The sequence below is a fragment of the Microcebus murinus genome, chromosome 1 (assembly GCF_040939455.1).
Source record: "Microcebus murinus isolate Inina chromosome 1, M.murinus_Inina_mat1.0, whole genome shotgun sequence".
NCBI classification, from domain to species: Eukaryota; Metazoa; Chordata; class Mammalia; order Primates; family Cheirogaleidae; genus Microcebus; species Microcebus murinus.
Genome location: NC_134104.1, coordinates 154,202,708 through 154,229,986, shown reverse-complemented (window position 1 = coordinate 154,229,986; position 27,279 = coordinate 154,202,708). Strand labels below are relative to the sequence as shown.

The 27,279-nt window shown below is 57.3% G+C and overlaps 1 protein-coding gene and 1 long non-coding RNA gene across 2 annotated transcripts in view; one reads left to right on the top strand and one right to left on the bottom strand.

Moving 5' to 3' along the window:
* Positions 1 to 118: 118 nt before the first annotated feature.
* On the bottom strand, positions 119 to 4,604 carry LOC105874937 (uncharacterized). The gene is made up of 2 exons (XR_001155748.3): positions 3,942 to 4,604; positions 119 to 328 (listed from the first exon to the last, which is right to left on the bottom strand). It is a non-coding gene; the product is annotated as an uncharacterized LOC105874937 (long non-coding RNA).
* Positions 4,605 to 5,807: 1,203 nt separating this feature from the next.
* CELSR3 (cadherin EGF LAG seven-pass G-type receptor 3) overlaps positions 5,808 to 27,279 on the top strand; it is a 37,288-nt gene continuing 15,816 nt past the window's right edge. The window contains 34 exon segments of the mRNA XM_076007459.1: positions 5,808 to 9,555; positions 11,149 to 11,799; positions 12,266 to 12,491; positions 12,752 to 12,867; positions 13,233 to 13,321; positions 13,428 to 13,585; positions 14,178 to 14,341; positions 14,619 to 14,744; positions 14,834 to 15,003; positions 15,411 to 15,596; positions 16,302 to 16,418; positions 16,814 to 16,985; positions 17,155 to 17,296; positions 17,395 to 17,515; positions 17,792 to 17,975; positions 18,264 to 18,365; positions 19,696 to 19,790; positions 20,016 to 20,225; positions 20,505 to 20,700; positions 20,958 to 21,113; positions 21,424 to 21,589; positions 22,144 to 22,311; positions 22,480 to 22,606; positions 22,697 to 22,942; positions 22,944 to 22,985; positions 23,141 to 23,315; positions 23,544 to 23,656; positions 24,109 to 24,188; positions 24,683 to 24,806; positions 25,276 to 25,392; positions 25,481 to 25,632; positions 25,871 to 25,980; positions 26,341 to 26,499; positions 27,049 to 27,249. Of these exon segments, the coding sequence (XP_075863574.1) occupies positions 5,808 to 9,555; positions 11,149 to 11,799; positions 12,266 to 12,491; positions 12,752 to 12,867; positions 13,233 to 13,321; positions 13,428 to 13,585; positions 14,178 to 14,341; positions 14,619 to 14,744; positions 14,834 to 15,003; positions 15,411 to 15,596; positions 16,302 to 16,418; positions 16,814 to 16,985; positions 17,155 to 17,296; positions 17,395 to 17,515; positions 17,792 to 17,975; positions 18,264 to 18,365; positions 19,696 to 19,790; positions 20,016 to 20,225; positions 20,505 to 20,700; positions 20,958 to 21,113; positions 21,424 to 21,589; positions 22,144 to 22,311; positions 22,480 to 22,606; positions 22,697 to 22,942; positions 22,944 to 22,985; positions 23,141 to 23,315; positions 23,544 to 23,656; positions 24,109 to 24,188; positions 24,683 to 24,806; positions 25,276 to 25,392; positions 25,481 to 25,632; positions 25,871 to 25,980; positions 26,341 to 26,499; positions 27,049 to 27,249 (9,109 nt within the window).

Below are 27,279 nucleotides of genomic sequence, written 5' to 3'. Positions count from 1 at the left end.
CTGGAGGAGGGGCTGGCAGCGTTCGGCCCCCAGTAAAGCTCTGTGGGGCACAACCTGGGTGCTCTTCATCCTGGAGACATTCTGCCTCCCTTTCACATCCAGAATCAAGGACACTGACTTCCTGTCACAACTTTTTTATCAGGGTGCTGAAGGCAGGGAACCATTGTTCTCAGGAGATAGTGTCATTCAGTGCAAAGCACAGGTCCCAGGAAGCTGAGGCAGGGAACTCTGACAGCCTCTGTGACTTGCTCTGTTTGCTGTCATGATGCACACACCGAGCTCCTGGGAACTGCAGGCTACGCTGTGCCCTCTGTCCCAGCGCTGACACCTAGAATAAACAAAGTATGGCTCCATGGCAGAAACCCCTGCCCACTTCTGCAGGGTTGTCCAGTGGGCCCTTGCGTGTGTTGGTAAGGAATGCAGGAGCGCCAGCTGACAAAGTTACATAAATGCTGGCTCCTGGTAGCAAGCGGGACTCCAGGACCCCCTCAGCAAACACCCTGATGATGGTCTCACAACACAAAGTTAACAGCCACGAAGGCAGATTATGATTAGATAGAGAATTCGTCTCGGAGGGAACTGAGAAGACCCCTCTGGCTGCTTGAAGGGTGGCAGGTGTGAGGTGTGGCTAGGCAGGAGAAAGGGTAGTGAGAGAACAAGGGACACTTCAAAGAAAGAAAATGTTTGGGTGGGGTTGAGAAAAACTCAGGTTTTGGGGTACAGTGAGTGGAGGTTGGGCTGATTACTGGGTCAGAAGTGGCACCTAGAAGTGGGTGCCTAAAAGTGCTGGTACCATGTCTGTGGAACATGACCTGGACCACAAGCTGCTTGTGTGTAAGGCCACCCTAGGGTGATGGATGGAGTAAAGATCATCCACCTGCTCGGTCCCCAAAAGATACAGACTAAGGTTCCAAGTAAATGAGGACAATTTGTTTGATTTTATGGAAGAATAACACTATGGAAAGTACAGTATTCAAAGAGGATGGCTTAGTGAGTTACAACAGTGAAATGCTAACACAACCAGCACTCAGGTGAAGAAATAGAATGTCACCAGTCCCCAAAACCCACTTAATCACTCTTAATCACTGACTCCTCCCTTCTCCCCACAGGTTATCATAAATTTTGCCTATTTTTCGAACTTTATATAAATTGATCATATAGTATAAATTCTGTGTCTGGCTTCTTTCATTCACCATTAAGTTTTTGAGATTCAACTATGTTATAGCATGTGGTTGCAGTTTGTTCGTTCGCAATGCTGTGTGGAATATACTCTCATTTGGCCATCTGCTGTTGATAACTTTTCCAATTTTTGTCTATTACAAATAGTGCTACCAGGACATAGTGTAATTCAGTGAAAAGCACAGATCTCCAGGAAGCTGAGGGAGGGACTTTGACAGCCTCTGTGACTTGCTCTGTTTGCTGTCATGATGCACACACCGATCTCCTGGGAACTGCAGGCTATGCTGTGCCCTCTGTCCCAGTGCTGGCATCTAGAATAAACAATGTATGGCCCCTGGCTTGTTGCTCATGTGGATTTTTGCCATATCTTCTTGTTGCTCATATGCATTTTGTGGGGAGCGGGGAAGGTATATTCCCAACAGTGGAATTGCAGGGTCATAGGCAGATACTGCCAGATAGTTTTCCATATCCATAATTGCACCAACATATACTTCTACAGTAGTGTCTAAGACTTCCAGCTTCTCATATCTTTTCCCAAAGTTAGTATCGTCATTTTTATTTTAGCCATTCTGGCAAGAGTATAGTGGTATTTATTTGTTAATTTGCATTTTCCTGATGACTAAAGAAGTTGATAGCTTCTTTAGTTTACAGCTATTTGAACATTCTTTTTTATGAAGTGCCTATTCAAATCTCTTGCCCATGTATCTATTGGTTTGTCTATTTTTTATTGATTTATAGTATGTGTTCAGGATATGAGTCCTTGGGTTTTATATCTTATAATATTTTTCCCACTCTTTTTTTTTTTTTGAGACAGAATCTGTGTTGCCCAGGCTAGAGTGCCATGGCATCAGCCTAGCGCATAGCAACCTCAAACTCCTGGCCTCAAGCAATCCTCTCACTTTGGCCTCCCAAGGTGCTGGGATTACAGGTGTGAGCTGACCTCTTCTCCCACTTTTAAATGTCTTTTTTTTTTTTTTTTTTTTTTTTGAGACAGAGTCTCACTTTGTTGTCCAGGCTAGAGTGAGTGCCGTGGCGTCAGCCTAGCTCACAGCAACCTCAAACTCCTGGGCTCAAGCGATCCTTCTGCCTCAGCCTCCCGAGTAGCTGGGACTACAGGCATGCGCCACCATGCCCGGCTAATTTTTTATATATATATCAGTTGGCCAATTAATTTCTTTCTATTTATAGTAGAGACGGGGTCTCACTCTTGCTCAGGCTGGTTTTGAACTCCTGACTTTGAGCAATCTGCCCGCCTCGGCCTCCCAAGAGCTAGGATTACAGGCGTGAGCCACAGCGCCCGGCCTTAAATGTCTTTTGATGAAAGGAAGTTCTTAACTGGAATGTAATCCAGTTTATGAATATTTTCCTTTATAGTTAATACATTTTATATCCTGTTAAAAATCTTTGCTTAAAGTCATCTTTTTTTTTTTTTTTGAGACAGAGTCTCACTTTGTTGCCCAGGCTAGAGTGAGTGCCATGGCATCAGCCTAGCTCACAGCAACCTCAAACTCCTGGGCTCAAGCAATCCTGCTGCCTCAGCCTCCCGAGTAGCTGGGACTACAGGCATGTGCCACCATGCCCGGCTAATTTTTTCTATATGTTTTTAGTTGTCCAATTAATTTCTTTCTATTTATAGTAGAGATGGGGTCTCGCTCTTGCTCAGGCTGGTTTCGAACTCCTGACCTTAAACAACCCCCCGCCCCCCCCTCCCAGAGTGCTAGGATTACAGGCGTGAGTTACCACGCCCAGTCAGGTTTTTTGTTTTTTAGACAAGAGTCTTGCTCTGTTGCCTGGGCTAGAGTGCCATGGTGTCAGACCAGCTCACAGCAACCTCATACTCCTGAGCGCAAGCAATCCTGCCTCAGCCTCCTGAGTGGCTGGGACTACAGGCATGAGCCACCATGCCCAGCTAATTTTTTTCTATATAGACTTTTAGTTGTCTGACTAATTTCTTTCTATTTTTAGTTGAAACATGGTCTTGCTCTTGCTCAGGCTGGTTTCGAACTCCTGACCTCGAGCAATCTTCCCACCTCAGCCTCCCAGAGGGCTAGGATTACAGGTGTGAACCACCACGCCTGGCCAGGAGAGTTGTTATAGCATTGGATTCTATAAGGCTAATGGTAAAGATCAAGGAGCTGAGGAGGTGAACAACAGACTGGAGATCTCAGTGAGGTCAAAGAACCATAGGGTAATTGAGCTGGACAGTATGGCAAGGTCTTCTGGCCTACTCTCCTGGAAGGGTACAAGAGAATCTGGGAGAGGGCAAACTCAGGGTGGGGAGGAAAAGCCAGGGTGGGGAGGAAAAACTCAGGGTGGGGAGAAAGAGAGAGTCTGAGAAGTGTTAGAGGCTAAGAACAGCCACACCTTTGCCCTCTGGTATTCTGATCTTCTCTGTATCAGTCCCAAAGCAGCCTCAAATCCAGGTCTCTGGGCCCCCTGGGGGGGGCTCTACCTGGGAACTAATGAGAGGAGAACGAGAATGAACTATGTAGGGGTCTTACTATGTTCTTAGGAGCTGTCATCAACATTTGGTTTTTGACTTTACAGGGAGTGCATTAGGAGCTGCCACTGGCGGTGGGGCACGGGTGAGTGCAAATAGGGGGAGGGGCTCCATAGAACAGCAGTCACAACTGGAGGACAACAGTGGAGGCATCAGCTCTCTAAGGTAACTCAGGTGCCTCCTCTGGAACCCCAGCACTCCTCCCCCACTAATGCCCTGTCTGTACCCTACTTCTTTGGCGTAAGGTGTGCCCTCTACTCACTAGATTGTGGACCCAGAGAGCCGAGAGCCATAGTACTCTCAAAAGCACGTCCAGGGTCTCAGGGTCTCGCTTCTCCAGCCCCTGCACCGACTAGCCCGGATCCAACGGAGTTCCGCCCTAAGCGTCTCTACACATCCTCCACCTGCACGCATAATCCTGTAGGAATCCAGCCCGCGTGTCTGGCGCGGAGCTCTGATTCTGGAGAGGTCTTCGCATTCAGAAACGCCGGAGGGCACAACGAGCCCACCGGCCTGTTCTCGGTAGCCACATGGGGCGCTCCGGAGGTGGAACCCGCAGGAGCCTTGTCTCTGGGAAGCGGAGAAGTCAAGGGGTGAGAGAATGCACCGTCTGATTGGTTGGTGGTGATGTCATAGGTACCCGGGGCGGGCCAGAGGCCTTGGCCAGGAGTTCTTCGCCGGTTTGAAGCAGGATCTACCCGGTCGGGGGAGCCGCACCCAGTGGAGCCTTCTAGGGGTTCTGATCCTGACCTCCTCCTCCGTGCCAGGATGCCCGCGTTTTCTGTATCTGGCACTGCAGCCCGCTCTCGATGCCGCCTTTGGAGGCTGGTCCATATAGTGCCACCTGGGTCATCTCTCCAGGCTAGCCTGGAACCCGCGGAGTCCCCTCCCTGCATACAATGAATCCTGCTGTGAGGGGCGGGGCCTCCCATTGTGCCAATAGAAACAATGACTCTCTGATTGGAATGCTCCACGTTCACCCCTCGTCCCCGCCTGTCTTCTGTGACGTCTGTTGCGCCAAGAACACCATTGGCCAGCTGAAACCGGCGCGTTCCAGGAGTTGCACCGCGCGGGGAGAGCTGGATTGATCAAGGAGGAGGGGGGAGGACTGAGCTTCTGTCAGTCCCTTCAAGGGGTTAAGGGATGCGGTCGTGGCAGGCGAGGGGCGGGGATCCGAGGAAGCTGGTTCTGCCGCCGTGGGGCTACTCCGGGCTCCACGTGGCATCCCAGAGCACTCGGGACCCGTGACCTGGAGAGGGGGTGTACCCTCCAGTGGAGGAGCCCCGAGCCCAGGAGACTGCTGGGGGCTGGCAAGGAGGGGAAGAATTTGGTCTCTCTTCCCTCCTCGGTAGGGTCATCTTTGGTCTCTGCCCCACAGGGGCGCTCCAAACAAGCAGATGGTCACGACATGTTTATAAGTTAAAACTGCTGATCGATTAAAGCTATTCGGGCTGCTGGCGCCTCAGGCCCCTGTTCGTCCATCGTCGCCCGCCCCAGGATTCCACATGGTACCCCCGCCCAGAGCAGTGAGAACGTTTATGGGCACTAAATTTTCAGACCAAAATTCGGGACACGATTCGGAACCAGTGTTCAGGAACAGGGACGAGAGATCTGCAAGCCAAAGAAAGGCTGGGAGACGGAGCTGGGACAGCGCCCTCGAAGGGGGAGGGAGACGGAGGAGGGAGGCGGGGAGGGCGGACCCAAGCCGGCGGTGCTCTGCGCTCTGTTCAGCACCGCGAGCAGCACTTTTGTCCTTAGTAAAGATGGCGGCAACGGCTTCGGCCGTCAAACCTGCCATGCGCCACGGGTTGTACCACTGGGTTTGGGGTGTCGGGGCAGAGGTGGAGCGAACCATCGGGCATCCGGGAGCCATGTTGGAGCGGCGGGAGGCGGCAGCAGCGTCGGGGATGCTGTGGTGGGGGCTGCAAAAGCCGGGGCCACACGCCAAAGAGGCTCTGGCCGGAGAGTAGATGGTGCCCAGAGGGCGGCGGCTGCGGGGAGCGACAGGCCGAGGGGCGGGCGGCCGGGGCGGCGGCAGGGGCCCGGGAGGGGGCCCGAGCAGCGGGGCCGGCCCAAGGCTCGAACCCGGGCGGGGGGCGGTGGAGGCCGTACAGGGAGGCGGGGGGTGATGGCGAGGCGGCTGCCGTGGCGTAGTCTCGGGGGACTATCGACCCCCATACTCCTGGTCCTTCTCTTCCTCTCTTTGTTCCCCCTCAGCCAGGAGGAGCTGGGAGGCGGTGGGCACCAGGGCTGGGACCCGGGGTTAGCTGCTTCTACGGGACCAGGGGCGCGGATCGGCGGCAGAGCCTTAGCTCTTTGTCCGGAGCCGCCCGGGGTCCGGAAGGAAGGGAGCCCTGGCTTGGAAGTCAGGGAGCCTGTCTTTGTGGGGCTCCGAGGGAGAAGGCAAAGCGCCCGGAGTGGTCAAGGGCCTCCTGAGCAACTGAACGCGGAGCTGAGGACTAAACATGGGGTCCAGGCATTGGACAGCCGCGGGCAAGAGACAGGACAGGTACCAGGGTCTCTGTTATACTGGCGCCCAGAGGTCCCCTCTTGCGGGCGGACTGGACCTTTGCGAAGAGGTAGTCTGTCGCCAGAGGCTCTTTCCCCAGGGTTCCCTAGCCCAGGGAACAGCTCGCCCCTCCCTTCGGACCTCCTGTCTCGGGCCCGTGGTCCCAAGCCGGTGTCCTCCCAGTGGAACGCTGGGACAGGAGCCTACAAAAGAGGGGGAGCTGCCCGCTGCTGCGGGGAATTGTGGGCACCAGGGCGCAGGGCTCAGGGCGAGAGAGCCACGATATCCCGAGCGGAGGGGACAGCCCCTTGGCGGGACTGTTTTCCCGGGGCTGCGGGATCTGTTCCCCGGTTGGATTCAGCACCGTGCACGGCGAGGACAGCTCCTACATCGGCTTCAGCACCCCGCGAGTCTCGGACAGCTCCCGATTCGGCGCCCGAGCGCATGCGCTCCCGCGGTCTCTTCCGCCGCCGCTTCCTTCCGCAGCGCCGGGGGCCGCGCCCCCCGGGGATCTGGGCCAGTCCTCAAGCGTGGAGAATACCCTCAGGCAACCGAGCACGCTTCCGTCGCGCTGCAAACCGCCACCCGCAGTTTCCGCAGTACAACTACCAGACGCTGGTGCCCGAGAACGAGGCGGCAGGCACTGCTGTGCTACGCGTGGTTGCGCAAGACCCTGACGCTGGCGAGGCCGGCCGCCTAGTCTACTCGCTGGCGGCGCTCATGAACAGCCGCTCGCTGGAGCTGTTCAGCATCGACCCTCAAAGCGGCCTAATCCGCACGGCGGCCGCTCTGGATCGCGAGAGCATGGAGCGTCACTACCTCCGTGTGACCGCGCAGGACCACGGCTCGCCGCGCCTCTCGGCTACCACCATGGTGGCAGTGACAGTAGCCGATCGCAATGACCACTCGCCAGTTTTTGAGCAGGCGCAGTACCGGGAAACGCTTCGTGAGAATGTAGAGGAGGGCTACCCCATTCTGCAGTTGCGCGCCACGGATGGCGACGCGCCCCCCAACGCCAACCTGCGCTACCGCTTCGTGGGTCCGCCTGCTGCGCGCACCGCCGCCGCTGCTGCCTTCGAGATTGATCCACGCTCGGGCCTCATCAGCACCAGCGGCCGCGTGGACCGTGAGCACATGGAAAGCTATGAGCTGGTCGTGGAAGCCAGCGACCAGGGCCAGGAGCCCGGGCCGCGCTCTGCCACTGTGCGTGTACACATAACCGTGCTGGACGAGAATGACAACGCTCCCCAGTTCAGCGAGAAGCGCTACGTGGCGCAAGTCCGCGAGGATGTGCGCCCCCACACGGTGGTGCTACGCGTCACGGCCACCGACAGGGACAAGGATGCCAACGGATTGGTGCACTACAACATCATCAGCGGAAATAGCCGAGGCCACTTTGCCATTGACAGCCTCACGGGCGAGATACAGGTGGTGGCACCTCTGGACTTTGAGGCAGAGAGAGAGTATGCCTTGCGCATCCGCGCGCAGGATGCCGGCCGGCCACCGCTGTCCAACAACACGGGCTTGGCCAGCATCCAGGTGGTGGACATCAATGACCACACTCCTATCTTTGTCAGCACGCCCTTTCAGGTCTCTGTCCTGGAAAATGCACCCCTGGGCCACTCAGTCATCCACATTCAGGCGGTGGATGCTGACCATGGGGAGAATGCCAGACTGGAGTACTCCCTAACTGGTGTGGCACCTGATACTCCTTTTGTGATAAACAGCGCCACCGGCTGGATCTCTGTGAGTGGTCCCCTGGACCGTGAGTCTGTGGAGCATTACTTCTTTGGTGTGGAGGCCAGAGACCATGGCTCACCCCCACTCTCTGCCTCAGCCAGCGTCACAGTGACTGTGCTGGATGTCAATGATAATCGGCCTGAGTTCACGATGAAGGAATACCACCTACGGCTGAATGAAGATGCAGCTGTGGGCACCAGTGTGGTCAGTGTGACCGCTGTAGACCGTGATGCCAACAGTGCCATCAGTTACCAGATCACAGGTGGCAACACCCGTAATCGCTTTGCCATCAGTACCCAGGGAGGTGTGGGTCTTGTGACACTAGCTCTGCCATTGGACTACAAGCAGGAACGCTACTTCAAGCTGGTACTAACTGCATCTGACCGTGCCCTTCATGATCACTGCTATGTGCACATCAACATCACAGATGCCAACACTCACCGGCCTGTCTTTCAAAGTGCCCACTATTCAGTGAGCATGAATGAGGATCGGCCAGTGGGTAGCACCGTAGTGGTCATCAGCGCCTCTGATGATGATGTGGGTGAGAATGCTCGTATCACCTATCTCCTAGAGGACAACCTGCCTCAGTTCCGCATTGATGCAGACTCAGGGGCCATTACGTTGCAGGCTGCATTGGACTATGAGGATCAGGTAACCTACACACTGGCTATTACAGCTCGGGACAATGGCATTCCACAGAAGGCAGACACCACTTATGTGGAGGTGATGGTCAATGATGTGAATGACAATGCTCCACAATTTGTGGCCTCCCACTATACAGGGTTGGTCTCTGAGGATGCCCCACCTTTCACCAGTGTCCTGCAGATCTCAGCCACTGACCGGGATGCTCATGCCAATGGCCGGGTCCAGTACACTTTCCAGAATGGGGAAGATGGGGATGGAGATTTTACCATTGAGCCCACCTCTGGCATTGTCCGAACAGTGAGGCGGCTGGACCGGGAGGCAGTGCCAGTGTATGAATTGACTGCCTATGCAGTGGACCGAGGCGTGCCCCCACTGCGGACTCCAGTCAGTATCCAGGTTACGGTGCAGGATGTGAATGACAATGCACCCGTCTTCCCAGCTGAGGAATTTGAGGTGCGGGTGAAGGAGAACAGCATTGTGGGCTCAGTGGTGGCTCAGATTACCGCAGTGGACCCTGATGAAGGCCCCAATGCCCATATAATGTACCAGATTGTGGAGGGGAACATCCCTGAGCTGTTCCAAATGGACATCTTCTCTGGAGAACTGACAGCACTCATTGACCTGGATTATGAGGCTCGCCAGGAATATGTGATTGTGGTGCAGGCCACGTCTGCTCCTCTGGTCAGCCGGGCCACTGTGCATGTCAGCCTGGTTGACCAGAATGACAATAGTCCTGTGCTCAATAATTTCCAGATCCTCTTCAACAACTATGTATCCAATCGCTCAGACACCTTTCCCTCGGGCATCATTGGGCGCATCCCAGCTTATGACCCTGATGTCTCTGACCACCTCTTCTACTCCTTTGAGCGTGGCAATGAGCTGCAGCTGCTGGTGGTTAACCAGACCAGTGGGGAGCTGAGACTCAGCCGAAAGCTAGACAACAACCGCCCACTGGTGGCCTCCATGTTGGTGACTGTCACAGGTGAGTAACAGGGAGCAGGCAAGTGACCCAGTGACCTCAATCTGTCAGGGCCTCAGGAACTCCACAAGGGCACCTCAAACCAAAGAGGGATTTCCAAGCCTTCCAAGATTCCCTTAAGTGTTGGGTCCCTGCAACCCACAGATCTGCCATAGACCTCACAGGGACTCTGCTTGAACAGTCTCTACAGAATCCCAAAGATTCCAAGGCATCTAGCAGACCCCATAAAGACTGTAAAGAACCATATGCTACACTAGGGATAGCTCCCCTCCCCACAAAATGCCAGAGGTCCTAGGGTGATTCTCTGGAGGTCCCAGACAAAGCCAGTATGGGCCAGTCTACATCATGCCCATGTTCAGATGAAGGGGTTACTTTGGATCCAATTAGACTGTCACCCCATCTGTGCAGGAAAAGAAGACCGGTAGTTTAGTGGTCAGAAACAGCAGCTTCCTATGGCAGCTTCAGGCTGAGAGTGGGTCCAAATTGGCCTGAGTGCTGCCCAAAGGGCTGTCCGGGGCCCTGCTCTTTGGAAAAATGTCCAGAGGTCCACCTGCCTCGTTCCTGCCTCCTCTGCTTCAGTCTTTCACGAACCCCTCTCTAATAGGAGGGTGCAGGCAGGAGAGGCTCTTCAAGTCCTGTCTACTGGAGGCTGCAAAAGTTGGAAGACAGGCTTTACTGGTGCTCATTTCTCAAACCTGGAGCAGGGATGGCACCGCCAGAGAAGGCACAGCATTCATTTATCCCTCAATTTACTCAACAACCTATGCATATTGACCACCCAGTGTGTGCTAGGGTGTGGAGACAAGGTGAGCAAGGCAGATAACCACCTCATCTTCATCTCTCTGGTGGCCACTGAAACTACAGGACCCAGACATGGAGTAGTGGACAACTTGCTAACTCAAGAATGCTGGTGTGTGTGTGTGCATGCATGAGAGAGAGAGAGAGAGAGAGAGAGAGAGAGAGAGAGAGAGAGAGAGAGAGAGAGAGAGAGAGAATATCCTGGAGTTTGCTGACCCAGATTACTGAGGGATGGCATTGAGTCATTGGGTGTTCACAGGGCCAGGCCCCCTTCTGGTGCTGCAAGAGAGCAGTTTGCTGACCAGAGATAGAGATAGGCAGTGGGTGATCTCTGACCCAGAATCCTTGCTTCTTGGAGGGAATGTTTTTCTAGTTCTGCTATGCTGGGGTAGGGGAGAATGGGGTGGTGTCTGAGAATGGGTGGCCAGTGGCCCTAGGTACTCTTTGTGTCCTGAGTAGGGTGGCCTGCTGACTATTATAACTTGGGGAAGTGTGAGTTACTGAGCACTTAGTTGACTTTTTGTGTGCTGTTGGGAGAGCAACTTGCTAACCTATGGGCGTGCTGTGGGGTTGGTTGATCCCTGTCCCAGATCTTGCTTTGTGATGGAGGTTGGGGAAGGAAACAGCACCCTCTGACGCTGGGGGAGCTGGTGGTCACTAGCCCCCGACTCCCTTGTGTCCTGGTGGGGTCAGCCTGTTGACTCAGAGGTGCTTGGGGCCTGGTTTGTCATTGGCCCCAGCCCTCTTGTGTGCCAGGGAGGGGCACCTGCTGACCACTGCCCCTGCCCCCACCTGCAGACGGCCTGCACAGTGTGACAGCACAGTGTGTGCTGCGTGTGGTCATCATCACGGAGGAGTTGCTGGCCAACAGCCTGACTGTGCGCCTCGAGAACATGTGGCAAGAACGCTTCCTGTCACCGCTGCTGGGCCACTTCCTTGAAGGAGTGGCCGCGGTGCTCGCCACGCCAGCCGAGGATGTCTTCATCTTCAACATCCAGAACGACACGGACGTGGGGGGCACCGTGCTCAACGTGAGTTTCTCCGCGCTGGCTCCGCGTGGGGCCGCGGCGGGCGCTGCGGGGCCCTGGTTCAGCTCCGAGGAGCTGCAGGAGCAGTTGTACGTGCGCCGCGCCGCGCTTGCGGCCCGCTCCCTGCTCGACGTCCTGCCCTTCGATGACAACGTGTGCCTGCGCGAGCCCTGTGAGAACTATATGAAATGCGTGTCCGTGCTCCGCTTTGACTCGTCCGCGCCCTTCCTGGCCTCTGCCTCCACGCTCTTCCGACCCATCCAGCCCATCGCCGGCCTGCGCTGCCGCTGTCCGCCCGGTTTCACGGGCGACTTCTGCGAGACGGAGCTAGACCTCTGCTACTCGAACCCATGCCGCAACGGCGGAGCCTGCGCGCGGCGCGAGGGCGGCTACACCTGCGTCTGCCGCCCACCGTTCACCGGTGAGCAGCGCAGAGCTTGGGGCGGGGCTGCAATGCCAGTGAGGACTGGGCATCACGTTTTTTTAAATGTAGTTTTATTTCAGAGCATTACAGGGGTACAAACGTTTTGGTTACATAAATCGCTTTTATACAGTTTGAGTCAAAGTGGGCATCACTTTTGAGGCCATAGGGGCTGGTGCGGGCGGGGTAAGATCGGAAGCCGTAGAGCTGGGACCCGGGGGCGCCTCGGGCCGGGAGGGAATGGGGGTCTTTGCGGGCCGGGCGGGGCGGGGCGGGGCGGGGCGGGGCGGGGGCGGGGCCGAGCCGGGCGGGGGAGTGGGTGGGGCCAGGCCGGGAGCGGCCGTGCGCAGAGGGAGCTCCGCCCCTCAGGGGTCTTGGAACCTGGCCTGGGCGCGCGCGGACGTTGGGCCCACTCGAACAGGGGCGGCGTGGTTGCGACCGCCTCTGACCGCGGCTTGGCCCCCAGGAGAAGACTGCGAGCTGGACACCGAGGCCGGTCGCTGCGTGCCGGGCGTCTGCCGCAACGGGGGCACCTGCACAGATGCGCCCAACGGCGGCTTTCGCTGCCAGTGCCCGGCAGGCGGCGCCTTCGAGGGCCCGCGCTGCGAGGTGGCAGCACGCTCCTTCCCGCCCAGTTCCTTCGTCATGTTCCGTGGCCTGCGGCAGCGCTTCCACCTCACGCTGTCCCTCTCGTAGGTGCCCGCCCGTGTCTGCGCGCCTCCATGCCTCCCCTACCTGTGTGACCCTGACTCAGTCCCGACTGCCCCATCCTCACGTCCCCACAGGACACCGCCCCCTCCCCTGACGCCCGCTCTTGGCGTTCCCGTCGGGCCAGCGGTCCCTTGTCGTTTCCTCTCCCGCCCTAGCTTGGGCAGGCGCCCCCAAAACCTCGCAGGGATGGTGGGTGTGAGGTGGTATCCGGCTCCTGACTCCCCCCGCCCACCCCACCCAGGTTCGCGACGGTGCAGCCGAGCGGGCTACTCTTCTACAACGGGCGCCTGAACGAGAAGCATGACTTCCTGGCCCTGGAGCTAGTGGCTGGCCAAGTTCGGCTCACATATTCCACGGGTGGGTGCCCCTGCGGTTGTGTGTGACGGCGAGTGGGTGCATGTGTACGTCACGTGGCTGGAAGATGCAAGCCCCAAGTCCCCTCAGGTTTGCCTAACTGCACCTGAACACCCACTTCCATGCCAAACAGACAATAGTGAAGACAGCTCCCTGACCATTCCCTGTGGGAAGATCCATCTCTTCAAGAAGTGTGTGATTTTTCTATCTGTTCAAAGGCACTCTGGTCCAGCCAGTGTGGTCAACAGTGGGGGCACTGATCTGATGCATCCATAGTGACTCTGGGAGTAGCTGCGCCTATATGACTGGGGTGGGGGTGGGGTGATTCAGCTGTCCCATATAACTCTCCACTTGCATCTCCTCCACAGGTGAGTCCAACACAGTGGTCAGCCCCACAGTTCCAGGGGGCCTAAGTGACGGGCAGTGGCATACAGTGCATATGAGATACTACAACAAGGTGGGCACCACCCCTGGCATGGAGTATGAGGGAAGTTGGGATGCTGAGTTCTGCTCCTCAGGGATTACCCTAGGGGCACTGTTGATTGTTGTGCCTCGTCCTTTAGCCCCGGACAGATGCCCTAGGGGGTACTCAGGGTCCCTCTAAGGACAAGGTGGCTGTGCTGAGTGTGGATGATTGTGATGTGGCCATAGCTCTGCAGTTTGGTGCTGAAATCGGCAACTACTCATGTGCGGCTGCTGGTGTGCAAACAAGCTCCAAGAAGTGAGGCCCCCACCCCCTGGTGCCCATGTTCTCTGCCTACCAAGGCCCACCCCAACCCTTCATATACCCTCTTCCCCACCCCAGCCTGCCAAACTCCCTATCCTTTCCTCAAACCATGAGATTCCCCTCTTCCCTCAAAGGCCTTGAAAGCATATTCACCCTAGCCCTCAATCCTGTATTCTACCGCAGACTCCCTGCTCCACACACAGACCCCAGGCACCAGTCCTCCAAAGCCTCCACTTCCCAACCCTAGTCTCTCTAATGCCCCAGGTCCCCCCCCTGCCCCTTAATCTCATACCCAGGCTCCCAGACTCTCCACTTCTCTATCCCCTACCTCAGTCACCCAGGTGCCACGTTCCTTCATTGTTGCCCTCAATCCATTCCCTGTCTTTCCCCAGAGCATCTGCCCATCTTGAGCTCTCCTTTGTACCCCCACACCTGAAGTAAGGCCCTAACTCCTTCCCTGGCCTGGCCTTATCCTTCCTCCTCAACCTCCCTAGCCTCAGAGTCCTACCCTCTACTTCCTATGGCCCCCAGGAGCAACCTTACTCTGGTCCCAGTCCCACCAGTGACCCAGACCCCTGACCCCCAGGTCCCTGGACCTGACGGGCCCTCTGCTCCTGGGGGGTGTCCCCAACCTCCCCGAGAACTTCCCCGTGTCCCACAAGGACTTCATCGGCTGTATGCGGGACCTGCACATTGATGGCCGCCAAGTGGACATGGCGGCCTTTGTCGCGAACAATGGCACCATGGCAGGTAGGCTTGAAGCTCCCATGAGCCCAGCACATGGCCCTGTCCCAATCAAAGGGAGGGAGTGGACGACTACATAGGGTAACTTCAACCCCGTTTCCTTTGATGACAAGCATGATGCTACAGCTCAGCCTTTAAGGCCTGATTCCTGCCAATCCCACCCTCTGAGAGAACATGGGGCTAGAATCATGGCCTCTTTTGGCCCCTTTGAGCACCAATATCCCCCAGCACTCATGCTCCCCACCCCATGTCCTCATATCCTCCATGTGCCTTCCTCTCCTAGGCTGCCAGGCCAAGCTGCACTTTTGTGACTCAGGCCCCTGCAAGAACAGTGGCTTCTGCTCAGAGCACTGGGGTGGCTTCAGCTGTGACTGCCCTGTGGGCTTTGGTGGCAAAGACTGTCGGCTCAGTGAGTGGGCAGCATGGGGCAGGAGGGTGTATGGGGTAAGGTCTATTTCTGGGTTTCAGCCTGTGACCCTGCTTCTCTTATCCCCTCAGCCATGGCCCATCCCCACCATTTTCGTGGCAACGGCACACTGAGCTGGAACTTTGGAAATGACATGGTTGTGTCTGTGCCATGGTACCTGGGGCTGGCATTTCGGACACGGGCAACACAGGGGGTCCTGATGCAAGTGCAGGCTGGGCCACACAGCACGCTTCTCTGCCAGGTGTGTCTACCCTTCTGATCTCAACCTCTAATGCCATCAGCAATATTCTTGTGGCCTATTGCCTGGTCACACAACATACTTTTCTGCCGGGTTTCCTGACCACATGTGACCCTGCTCTGGACCCTGACCCTTGATTCTCTTCCCCATGATGGTATCCTCTGCAGGTGCAGGGTACCAGCATAGCTCCCTCTTATGCTAGCTGTACCAGTCCACAACCCTGGTTCTATCCTCTGCCCCCTGACTTGATATAAGCAACATGCCGTTCCCTGGCACAGTGCCCTGGGCGCCAGGTATAGCCTGGACCAATGTTCTGAGTTCTGATATTGACCTCTGAGCCCTCTGATCTCACTTCTCACCCCAACCCAACTTGGGGTTCTAACTCAATGGCTGTGCATTTCTACCCACAGCTAGATCGGGGGTTGCTGTCTGTGACGGTGACCAAAGGCTTGGGCCGTGCTGCCCACCTTCTCCTGGACCAGGTGACTGTCAGTGATGGCCGATGGCATGATCTGCGGCTGGAGTTGCAAGAGGAGCCAGGTGGCCAGCGTGGCCACTATGTCCTCATGGTCTCACTGGACTTTAGCCTCTTCCAGGTCTGACCTCTGACTCTGGGGTAGTGTGTTCTCAGCCTTCCAACCAGACCTGCCTTGTTTGACCCCACCTCTAGTCCAGCTCCTCTCAGTTCCCTGCACTGCACCAAGAATAATGTTCTTCCCCTAGTCCCCCTCCTTATATCCTTGAAGAGCACTTCTCACCAGCCAGTTGGGCCACTGTCAGGCCTTCCTTACATCAGGGAGCCCACCTAGATTTCTGGCTTGGTGTTGTGGAACCTCTGTAGCTAGCAAAGGCCTGACTCCCAGAAGCCCCTTCTGATCTCTCCCCTGATCCCTACCCACCAGCTCAAGATCAAAGAATGTCAAGGTCTGCACTGGGTCTAGGAGGGAAGGGCCTATCTAAGGCTGGCTGCTGCTTCTTTTTTTTTTTTTTTTTTTTTAGCCAAATTTAGCAGTGAGGGGTTGAATACCAACTTTAGTGACACTGATGTTAATAAGTTCTGCTAACCCACTACCATCGGACCGGCCTGACCGGCTTTTGACTGAAACTTTCCTATCACACGCCACCCACGCCCCAGCGGCTTCTCCATGCTTGGGAGCTGCTCATTCCCAAAGCATTGCTCTGGCACAGAGGGACAAAGCGTGGTCGCGCAGGGCTAGAAGAAGGCCAAGACCGACTCTAGGGTATGGCAGGCATTCCTCAGGCCCCCCCACCCCCAGTGCTGACTGTTCCTTCTTCTCCAGGACACCATGGCGGTGGGGAGTGAACTGCAGGGCCTGAAGGTAAAGCAACTCTACGTGGGAGGCCTGCCCTCCAGCAGTAAGGAGGAAGTTCCTCAGGGTCTGGTCGGCTGTATCCAGGTGGGGGTCAGCATGGGAATGTGATATGGGGCATTAGGGTCAGTGGCCAGAGGTCAGGGGCTCCTTGGACCTGAAAGGAAACATTCAAGTGGGGGTTGGCATGAGGGCATGGGTGACCCAGAGTTATCAGAGATAAGTGAAGCCTTTCTGTTGTGTTAGAGGTAAGAGTCTGTCTTAGATGATCAAGGGTCATTAGGGATCTGTGTCAGAGACAGCACAATTAGGATTCCACAGGGACCCCAATCAGGGAGACTGAACTGGGGATATTATGGGGGGCCTGAGTGTTTTTGGGGATCTTGGGGAGATTGCATGTCGGAGGTTATCATACCGGGTGGCTGGCTCTGCAGGACTTGTGCCTTGACATGGGTCTCACCCCTTGCTGGCTGTGTCCATAGGGGGTGTGGCTTGGCTCCACACCCTCGGGGTCCCCGGCCCTGCTACCCCCCAGCCACCGAGTGAATGTGGAACCTGGCTGTGTTGTGACCAACGCCTGTGCCTCTGGGCCCTGCCCACCCCACGCCGACTGCCGAGACCTTTGGCAGACCTTTTCTTGCACCTGCCGGCCAGGTGGGCCTTGAGAGGGTTGGGGGAAGGGTGATCTGGGTAGGAGCCAGGGGCCCATGACAAAGATGGGGGATCTAGATGGCCTGCAGGAGGGAGGGACGGAGAAGGACAGATGCCTATTGCCTACCATGCTCTGTGACCAGTGTTCTGAACTTCCTAATCCAATCTGCAGGTTACTACGGCCCAGGCTGTGTGGATGCCTGCCTCTTGAACCCCTGTCAGAACCAGGGGTCATGCCGGCACCTTCCAGGAGCCCCCCATGGCTATACCTGTGACTGTGCAAGTGGCTATTTTGGACACCACTGTGAGCACAGGTGAGAGGCTCGGGGCTGAGCTGATAGAGAGACCTGGTGGGGACAGGGAGAGTCACTGAGATATCATGGAAGCATCTCTCCTGGTTATTCACCCCCAGGATGGACCAGCAGTGCCCACGGGGCTGGTGGGGGAGCCCAACCTGTGGCCCTTGCAACTGTGATGTTCACAAGGGCTTTGACCCCAACTGCAACAAGACAAATGGGCAGTGTCACTGCAAGGTGTGCCTGGCCCCTGACCTTTTAACCCTTCCTTGGACATGATCTGTGATTCTTGTCTAGCTTGTTGACCTCTGTCGCCTGACTTAGAGCTTAACCTCTTACCTATGTCCTTTGACCTACTTTCCATCTCTCATCCTTGACCCCAACCCCTCCCTTGCCTTCATCTGTGGCCCTGTCTTCCTCCTGGCCTTTGAGCACTATTCTCTTTACTGTTTGCCCTTGATCGTTCCCCAAGCCCTGACCTCTGACTTCAGGCCCTGACCCATCCTCAAACAGGAGTTCCACTACCGACCACGGGGCAGTGACTCATGCCTCCCGTGTGACTGCTACCCTGTGGGCTCCACCTCTCGCTCATGTGCACCCCACAGTGGGCAGTGCCCCTGTCGCCCAGGAGCACTTGGCCGCCAGTGCAACAGCTGTGACAGTCCCTTCGCAGAGGTGACAGCCAGTGGCTGCCGGGGTAAGTAGGCTCCACCCATAGAAGGCTGGTTCCAGCATGCTTCCACCAAGTATTAGCAGCATATGTGGCTCCTTGGGTAGGAACTCTGGAAGCTTCTGAGGAAGAAGGGATCCCCATGTTTGCCCCAGGTACTTTGCTGACCTGTCACAGAATCTGACGGGCCAGCTCCTGAGAAGCCAGCAGGAGTGGTGGACAGTGGGCCTGGAGTGGGCAGTGGAGGGGCAGTAGGTGTGGCTGCCACTTGTCTCAGACTCTGGCTGCCTGCCTCAGCACCTCCTCTCTCCCTAGTGCTCTATGATGCCTGCCCCAAGTCCCTGAGATCTGGTGTGTGGTGGCCCCAGACCAAGTTTGGCGTCTTGGCCACAGTGCCCTGTCCCCGGGGGGCCCTGGGTGAGTATGTGGGGGCCAGGGGCTTTGCTGAAGGTAGGAATGGGCCTTTTCTCTGACTGTTAGAGCCATCTTTTTTCCTGAGTTGGGTGGTCTTCCTCCTGCAAAGAGGTGGGAATGGGGTGGGAGTCCATGTGGGCCCCTCACTACCTCTCAGGGGCTCTGGGTCCCTCCCTAAACCCTCATTGAGCCTCCATCTGTTTCTCTTGGCTTCTGGGCAGGATTGCGGGGTGCAGGTAAGGGGTACGTGTTTGCTCAGGTGCGCTGCCCCCTCCCACTGCCAGAGCTTTTGCAGATCCCTCCCACTGCCTGAGATCCCTGCAGACCCTTCCCTGCTGCCTGAGGTCTCTAAAATCTACTCCTAAGTGCCTGAAGTCCCCGAGGCCCCTTCCTACTGTCTGAGGACCCCTGAAAGCCCTTCCTTGATGCTTGAGTTCCTCAGGGACTGCTCCCTATTGCCTGGGGACCCTGCAGATACTTCCCAACTTCCTAAGATCCTTGCAAACCCCTTCTCAGTTCCTGAGGTCCCCACAGGACTATCACTACTTCCTGAGGTCCTTGTAGGCCTCTCCCTACTGCCTGAGGTCATGAAAGATCCCTCCCCTCGGAGGACCCTACAATTCCTCCTTGCTGCCTGAGGCCTCTCCGAATACTCCCTGCTGCTTGAGGTCTCTGCAGTGGCTGGACAGAGACCGCCTGTGTATGCATGCTCGTGTGTCTTTCTGTGCCTGCGCACGCATCTGAAAGTCTGTCTCGGAACGACGGGGATTCTGTGTTTAAGTTAGGGACCCTCTTGTTGGTGGCTACAAGCTTCTTTAAGGACCAAGTCAATTCTCATTCTATCTCCATCCCAATAAACAAGGGAGAGAGATGACAGCAAAGTCACCACTGAGGCAGTTAAAACTGTGTGAACCTTCCCACCTCACTTTGATCACAGGATATTCCTGGAATACCCCATCTGTGTTGGCATATCTATGTGTGTATGTGACCATTGCGTGTCTGTGCTTGTCCTGGTCCATGTGTCTGTGTGCGTGCAGCTGTGAGCATTGGGGGGGTGTGTTTATGAGCCTGTCCCAGCCCATGCGTGAATGTGTTTGAGTGTGAGCGTGTCTGCAGCCCCACCCTGTTGCTTTCCTTTATGTAGCTGGTGGTTGAGAATGGCCCACAGACCCCTCAGGAATTGACTGACAAGTGCTGGGGCTCACCTGGGTTTGGGCTGCTATGTCCAGGGGTCCAGCCATAGATGCCCCCCTGGGATAGGAGAGGGTGCTGTGGTCACCCCCTTAGCAAAGGGATCCACACCCAGGCCTGACCAGGGCTTTCCTGCTCCCAGGTGCTGCCGTGCGGCTATGTGACGAGGACCAGGGTTGGCTGGAGCCCGACCTCTTCAACTGTACCTCCCCTGCTTTTCGAGAGCTTAGTCTGCTGGTGAGACTCTGCCCAGACCTTGCCCTGCATCCAAGATCTTCTCTGGCTCCGATCCTGGCCTCAGCCACCCCAGGCCTGTGGCAGGTCTCAGATATCATACCCCAGCCATTGACCTCCTGGGCCTTTTCCAGTTGTGCTTTGAATTGGCAACCCCTCCTCCCTAGGAGGCTTTTGAGAAAGGCCTAAGTGATCACAGAACAACTACCCTCATCCTTATCCTGGCAGCTGGATGGCCTAGAGCTGAACAAGACAGCACTGGACACCGTGGAGGCCAAGAAGCTGGCACAGCAGCTGCGGGAGGTGACTGGCCACACTGACCACTACTTCAGCCAAGATGTCCGTGTCACTGCTCGTCTGCTGGCCCATCTGCTGGCCTTTGAGAGCCATCAACAGGGCTTCGGGCTGACAGCCACACAGGATGCCCACTTCAATGAGGTGGGGCTATGCCCTATGTTCCCAGTCCCCTGGCCCTGGACCCCCAGCTCTGTGCCCCTGGCTCCCCAGGCCCCTAGTCCTGGATTGCCAGCTCAGGCCCCTCCTGTCCTCCGGGGAAGTGAAGGTCCCAGGCTGTTCCTCTTCCCTTGTCCTCTCCCGCTCCACCTCCCTTGCCTGTTGGGGCCCTTTTGAGCACCTGGCCAGACCCCTCATGCCTGTCCTGTCCCCTCATACATCCTCACTACCTGGCTGAGCCCACCTCCATCTCCGTCCTTCTAGAATCTGCTGTGGGCCGGCTCTGCACTGCTTGCACCAGAGACTGGGGACCTGTGGGCGGCGCTGGGGCAGCGGGCCCCTGGGGGCTCCCCAGGAAGCGCAGGGCTGATGCGGCATCTAGAGGAGTATGCGGCCACGCTTGCAAGGAATATGGAACTCACATACCTGAATCCTGTGGGGCTGGTGACACCCAATATCAGTGCGTGGTGGGTGGGGTGGGGCGGGGCATGGCAGGGGACCATGAAAAGGCAGGGACCTAGAAGTCTGAGGGGCTGGAGCTATTGATGCCAACATTCATGGCAGGAGGCTGTGCCACCACCCTCAGCATTTTACAGGGACAGGCTCTGCTGGTAGCAAGGAAAATGTGGATTGTGGGACTTGGGTGCTGGAGGGAGTGGGACCCTCAGCATGGGGAATAAGATCTTGATAGGCCTCCTCTTTCTTCCTACTGGGCAGTGCTCAGCATTGACCGCATGGAGCACCCCAGTTCAACCCGGGGGGCCCGTCGGTACCCCCGTTACCACAGCAACCTCTTTCGAGGCCAGGATGCCTGGGATCCTCATACCCATGTGCTACTGCCTTCCCAGTCCCCTCGGCCATCCCCATCTGAAGGTGAGAACCCTTGGGGAACCCCTGGACCAGGTCCTTTCTCCCTGTCCCCCCTAAGCCAGACCTCATGTTGCCCTTCTGCCAATTTCCCCTTTGCCAGACCTCCCCCATGTCTGACCTCCTCCTCCTCTCCACACATGACCCTTCCCAATCCTTGAATATTCCCCTCACGGGCTCCTGCTCCTCCATCCCACAGTTCTGGACCTGCCGGGAAAAGATCCTTGTGCTTGATGCTGGGCTGGGTTCAGAGCTGGGTTTGTGGGTGCTTGGGGTTGGAGGTCACTGACAGTGGCTCCTCCCCCTTTCCTGGCAGTTCTGCCCACAACCAGCAGCATGGAAAACTCCACCGCCTCAAGTGTGCTCCCCCCACCAACACCCCCAGAGCCAGAGCCTGGGATCTCCATTGTCATTCTCCTCGTCTACCGCACTTTGGGGGGGCTGCTCCCTGCCCAGTTCCAGGCTGAGCGCAGAGGTGCCAGGTACCCAGGCCCCTCACCCCTGAGCTTCCTACGAGCTTCGACTCAGCCTGCCACTCCCTTCTTTGGTGGCAGATGAGCAGGTTCACAGACATACAGAGATGTTCCTGTGCACAGCTCCATGCTGGGTTCCATGTGAATCATGCTCTCTGGCATTGTGCAGAGGTGTAGAGCTGCAGGCTGATAGACACAGAGTCACAGATGGGGGCAGTCACACACAGGAGGGGTACATGAGCCAGGAACAGACAGGCCATGTGGCTGATTGAGACGGGCAAAGACAGGCTGACTGATGGAGATCAGATGGGGCAGGCGGGAGGGCAATGAGAGCAGACGGTCGCAGATCCTCTGGAGCTGCTCAGGCCTCAGACTGCAGCCTGGGCAGTGAGTGTGAAGCCCCAGAGTAGCCCAGCAGAGAGGAATCTCAGAAGGAGCATCCACTCTGGGGACATCCCACACCATGGGTCAGCCATGGCAAGTGGCATAAAGACAGGGTGAGGTAGGCAGGCAGAGCTCGGAGAGGTCAGCAGTGGCCAAGCCCAGATCGGGTGTCTCCTCAGGCTGCCCCAGAACCCCGTTATGAACTCTCCGGTGGTCAGCGTGGCTGTATTCCATGGACACAACTTCCTACGGGGTGTCCTGGAGTCCCCAATCAGCCTTGAGTTCCGACTGCTACAGACGGCGAATCGGAGCAAGGCGATCTGCGTGCAGTGGGACCCACCTGGCCTGTGAGGACTCCCATTCTGGAAACCCCTGGTCCCCCTGTTAGCTCCCAGGAGGCCAACTGATAATCCCAGCCTGCCCCACAGCCCTTCCCACAACCCCTCACCAACCTCCACCTGACCAAGGGGCACTCCTGGGATGGGGTGGTAGGTCTAACTGCCCTGTGGCTGCAGGGCGGACCGGCATGGTATGTGGACAGCACGGGACTGCGAGCTGGTGCACAGGAACGGGTCCCACGCACGGTGTCGCTGCAGCCGGACGGGCACCTTTGGGGTCCTCATGGATGCCTCCCCCCGTGAGGTGGGGCTGTGTTAAGTGTTCTGAAGAAAGGCGGGGTCAAAGGGACGGGGATTCTGCCCAACACCCCAGCGACCATCCCTGTCTCCACAGCGGCTGGAGGGTGACCTGGAGCTGCTGGCTGTGTTCACCCACGTGGTCGTGGCCGTGTCCGTGGCTGCACTGGTGCTGACCGCCACCATTCTGCTGAGTCTACGCAGCCTCAAGTCCAATGTGCGTGGGATCCATGCCAACGTGGCAGCCGCCCTGGGGGTAGCAGAGCTCCTCTTCCTGCTGGGGATTCACAGGACTCACAACCAGGTGCAGGTTCAGGGCCGAGGGAGCTGTGTCCTGATGACCCCACCTCACCCAGGAGGCCTGGGGCCAAAGCTCGGGGTCAGAGGTCAGGGATGCTCAGATTGAGGCCAGGGTTTGGGGCAACATGCCCCAGTAAGATGCTGTGGTTTAGAGGTCAAAGTGGGAAGTGGATTCTTGGTGGGGGGGTCAGAGGTGGGGCGAGGCAGGAGCGGTCCTGACACCCCCCTGCCCTGCCCTCAGCTGGTGTGCACTGCGGTCGCCATCCTCCTGCACTACTTCTTCCTCAGCACCTTTGCGTGGCTCCTCGTGCAGGGGCTGCACCTCTACCGCATGCAGGTTGAGCCACGCAACGTGGACCGCGGTGCCATGCGCTTCTACCATGCCCTGGGCTGGGGCGTCCCTGCTGTGCTGCTGGGTGAGGGCCCTGCCCACTCGCCCATTCAGGGCTGTGACCCCTGACCTCTAGCCATCACATTGCCTGACCCCTGACCCTACCCCCAATCCCAATCGTGACCTCCAACCTCAACCCCCCGCATCCCCTCTTACTGGAGGAACCTGCTCCGCCCTCACCCACCTTCTTCCCGCATGTGGGAGGGTCAGCAGCTCTAGAACACACCTCTCAGTTCTACCCATTGTCCCCAAGGCCTTGCTGTTGGCCTGGACCCTGAGGGCTATGGGAACCCTGACTTCTGCTGGATCTCAGTCCATGAACCCCTCATCTGGAGCTTTGCTGGCCCTGTCGTCCTGGTCATAGTGGTGAGTGCCCTGTACTTGGTGCCCACTTCTGTGCTTCCCTCCTGGGGGCAGGTGAGGGGCTTACAGCACGTGTGGTCTACAGGCTTCCTGGGCTTGGCCCTCCATTTCTGTTCTCTGGTCACAGAGTGACCACTCCTCACTCAACTGGCACGGAGATGGGGCTGTGGGGTCACAGACTCTCCTGCCTCTGCCTCTGTCTCTGTCCTTCCCCATCTCTCAGTCCCTGTATGGTTCCCATCTCCAACTTTTTCTGTGATTCTAAGCACCTCTGTCTTTTGTTTCTGATCTCTGTACTTTTGTGTGCATGTGTGTAAGAATTTCTCACTGGTTCTGCCCCTTTTTCTGTGAGTCTTGGTCTCTCTCTGTCCTTTCTTCTCTCTGTCTCTCATTGTCTCTCTCTCTCTCTCTCTCTCTCCCTCTGCCCGGCCCCACACGTGTGGCTGTGGGTCCAGATGAACGGGACCATGTTTCTCCTCGCCGCCCGCACATCCTGCTCCACAGGGCAGAGGGAGGCCAAGAAGACCTCTGCACTGTGAGTTGGCTGGCTGGGGGAAAGGGGGATTCTCAGGATGCCAGGCCCCTCCTAAGTGCAGTCTGGGGTCCCGAGAGCATCCCTGGTGCAGGTTTGGCTCCAAGTTCTAATGAAGGGATGAGGTCACACCTGCAGTCCTGCCCTGGCACCTCGCCATACTCTGGCCTGCATGTGCTTCCACCATGCTGTCTCTCCTTGTCCCCTGGGTCTCCCCAGAGTCTCCCTGGCCTGGGTGTCTCACTCTGCCCCCTGCCCCACGTGTGCCCTCCTATCTTCCATGCTTTCCCTCATGGCCCCACACTCATGTGTATTTTCCCCATGTCCCCTTATGGCTCCCTGAGTGCTCTCTTGGTTCTTTGCATGACCTCCCATCTCCCCAGTGTCCTCCAGAGACCCCCATATTTCTGTGTGGGTTCCTTCTCTTCCATGTCCCCTGTATGAGCCCTATATGAGCCTTTCATGTCCTCCTGTGTCCTCCCATGTCCCCATGGCAGGACCCTTCGCAGCTCCTTTCTGCTCCTTCTGCTGATCAGTGCCTCCTGGCTCTTTGGCCTCCTGGCAGTCAACCACAGCATCCTGGCCTTCCACTACCTCCACGCCGGCCTCTGTGGCCTCCAGGTAACCCTGGTGCCCTTCCCCCACCCCAGTGGACCTGCAACAGGCTTGGCCCAAGCCTAGGCAGGGCACTGACCCTGGCCTGCGGCTGACTCTTACTGAATGACTGTTGTCAGGCCAAGTGCTAGCCCAGGCCAGACACTGGCCCCGGCTGCTGACCCCAGGCCTGGAGCTGACTCTTAGCTAGATTCTGACCCCGGACTGGGTGCTGATCCTGGATTGACCTTCACCAACACTGAAGTTCCTAGCCCCCTGCTGATCCACAGTGACCTTTACTGATCCAGTCTCTAATGCCACTCTGGCCTCTGCTCCTGCTGACCTTGCCTGACCCTTTTACTGAGTCCCCCTGGGCTCCTTACTGCTTCATACCAACCTGCAGTGACTGGCCCCTGCTGACCCCACTTCCATCTTCTCTGACTTTAATCTCTCTCTGCCCTTTGCTAATCCCACACTGACCTTTGCTGACCCACAGGGCCTGGCAGTGCTGCTGCTTTTCTGTGTCCTGAATGCAGATGCCCGGGCTGCCTGGACACCAGCCTGCCTAAGCAGGAAGGCAGCACCCGAGGAGGCTAGGCCCACGCCTGGGACGGTGAGGGGGTGTCAGGGCTGGGGGGCCTGGGGAGGTCAGGGTTCGAGGCTCCTACAGGGCTGGCTCACATTCTTACCCCTGCCTCCAGCAGGGACCAGGGGCCTACAACAACACAGCCCTCTTTGAGGAGAGTGGCCTCATCCGCATCACTCTCGGCGCCTCCACTGTCTCCTCAGTGAGCAGTGCCCGCTCCGGCCGGACCCAGGACCAGGACAGCCAGCGGGGCCGCAGCTACCTCAGGTGAGTAGAGGGGCCTTCTCATCTAGCCCCATGTTACCAAGGGTTGGTCTTACCAGGTCCTGGGGTGGGCGGCTTCACCCATCTGGGCCATCAGGGGCCCTGCTGCTGCCTCTGCCCCAGACGCCTCCTGCCGCACACCCAGGGATGCCCTCAGAGCCATTCCACCTGCAGCTGGCTGTGCACTCAGATACTCCAGCCTCCAAAGCACCCTTTTTGATGAGGCCTCCTGCCTTTCCAGGGACAATGTTCTGGTTCGACATGGCTCAGCTGCTGACCACATTGACCACAGCCTCCAGGCTCACGCTGGCCCCACTGACCTGGATGTTGCCATGTTTCATCGAGATGCTGGTGGAGTTGGGGGCCTGGGTCGGGGAGGAGGGAGGCAGAGGATCTCTCCCTGATCGATCCCCTTTTCTTCTGCCCCAAACTGGGAGCAGTGGCTGACTGGAGTGGGAAAAGCTCCCCCAGGTCACTGCCTCAGGAGGGCACCTACCCACCAAGACCAGGTTCTCTCAATCCACTCCTGCTGGCCCACGTGGGATAAGTCCCGGCCCTTCTGTTCCCACCTCTACCCCAAGCTCTTCCCAGGTCCCCAGCCCCAGCCCCCTTGCTGTACCCACCTCAAGACCCTCAACTTCAGGTTCTTCCCTTACCCCCAAGTCCCTTGCCTCCCCAAGTTTACCCTCCTTCTGACTTTCCCAACTCCAGGTGCAGACTCCGACTCTGACAGTGACTTGTCCTTGGAGGAGGAGAGGAGTCTGTCCATCCCATCTTCAGAAAGCGAGGACAATGGCCGGACACGGGGGCGTTTCCAGCGTCCACTCCGCCGGGCAGCCCAAAGTGAGAGGCTCCTTACCCACCCCAAAGGTGATGGGAGACCTCTGACCTCATGGGTGAACAAGGGACACCCCATTTCCTGCTTAGGTGTGATGCACGGACCCTGCTATCCCTTAAGGATGCCTGGGACTGGCCCATTGGGAACCTCTGGGGTCATGATAGGGATTCCCATGCACATCTTCCTACCCAGCCTCCCGGCAGTGCTTGCGAGTCCCAGGAATGGCCTGGTACAGAGTAATGCGAGTTCAGGGATGTTATGGAGTGGCAAGTCATCCCTCCAGCCCCGTCTTCCCTGCAGGTTTGGGTCCAGCTGGGCCTTCCTGAGCCCTGAGCCATTAGGTTCCTCCATTTTTAGTCTCCATTCGCCCCCAGTTAAGGCGAGGGGGCTAATCAGGAACCCCCTCCCTGGGTGGTTCCACTGATCTCTCGGGATATGCCCTCCTATTCTGACCTCTGCTCACTGGGAACACCCAGGGCTTCAGGGTTCATTAGGGTCAGACATCGCTGAGTCTGGTTCACAGGGGTCATGAGTCACTGGGGTCAACCCAGAGGCTCCTGTAACCTACCCTGGCTCCACAGATGTGGATGGCAATGACCTCTTGTCCTACTGGCCAGCCCTGGGGGAGTGCGAGGCAGCCCCCTGTGCTCTGCAGACTTGGGGCTCTGAAAGGCGCCTGGGGCTGGACACCAGCAAGGACGCAGCCAACAACAATCAGCCAGACTTGGCCCTGACCAGTGGGGATGAAACCTCGCTGGGCCGGGCCCAGCGCCAGAGGAAAGGTATGAAATTGACTCTTGGCCTGCACTGCG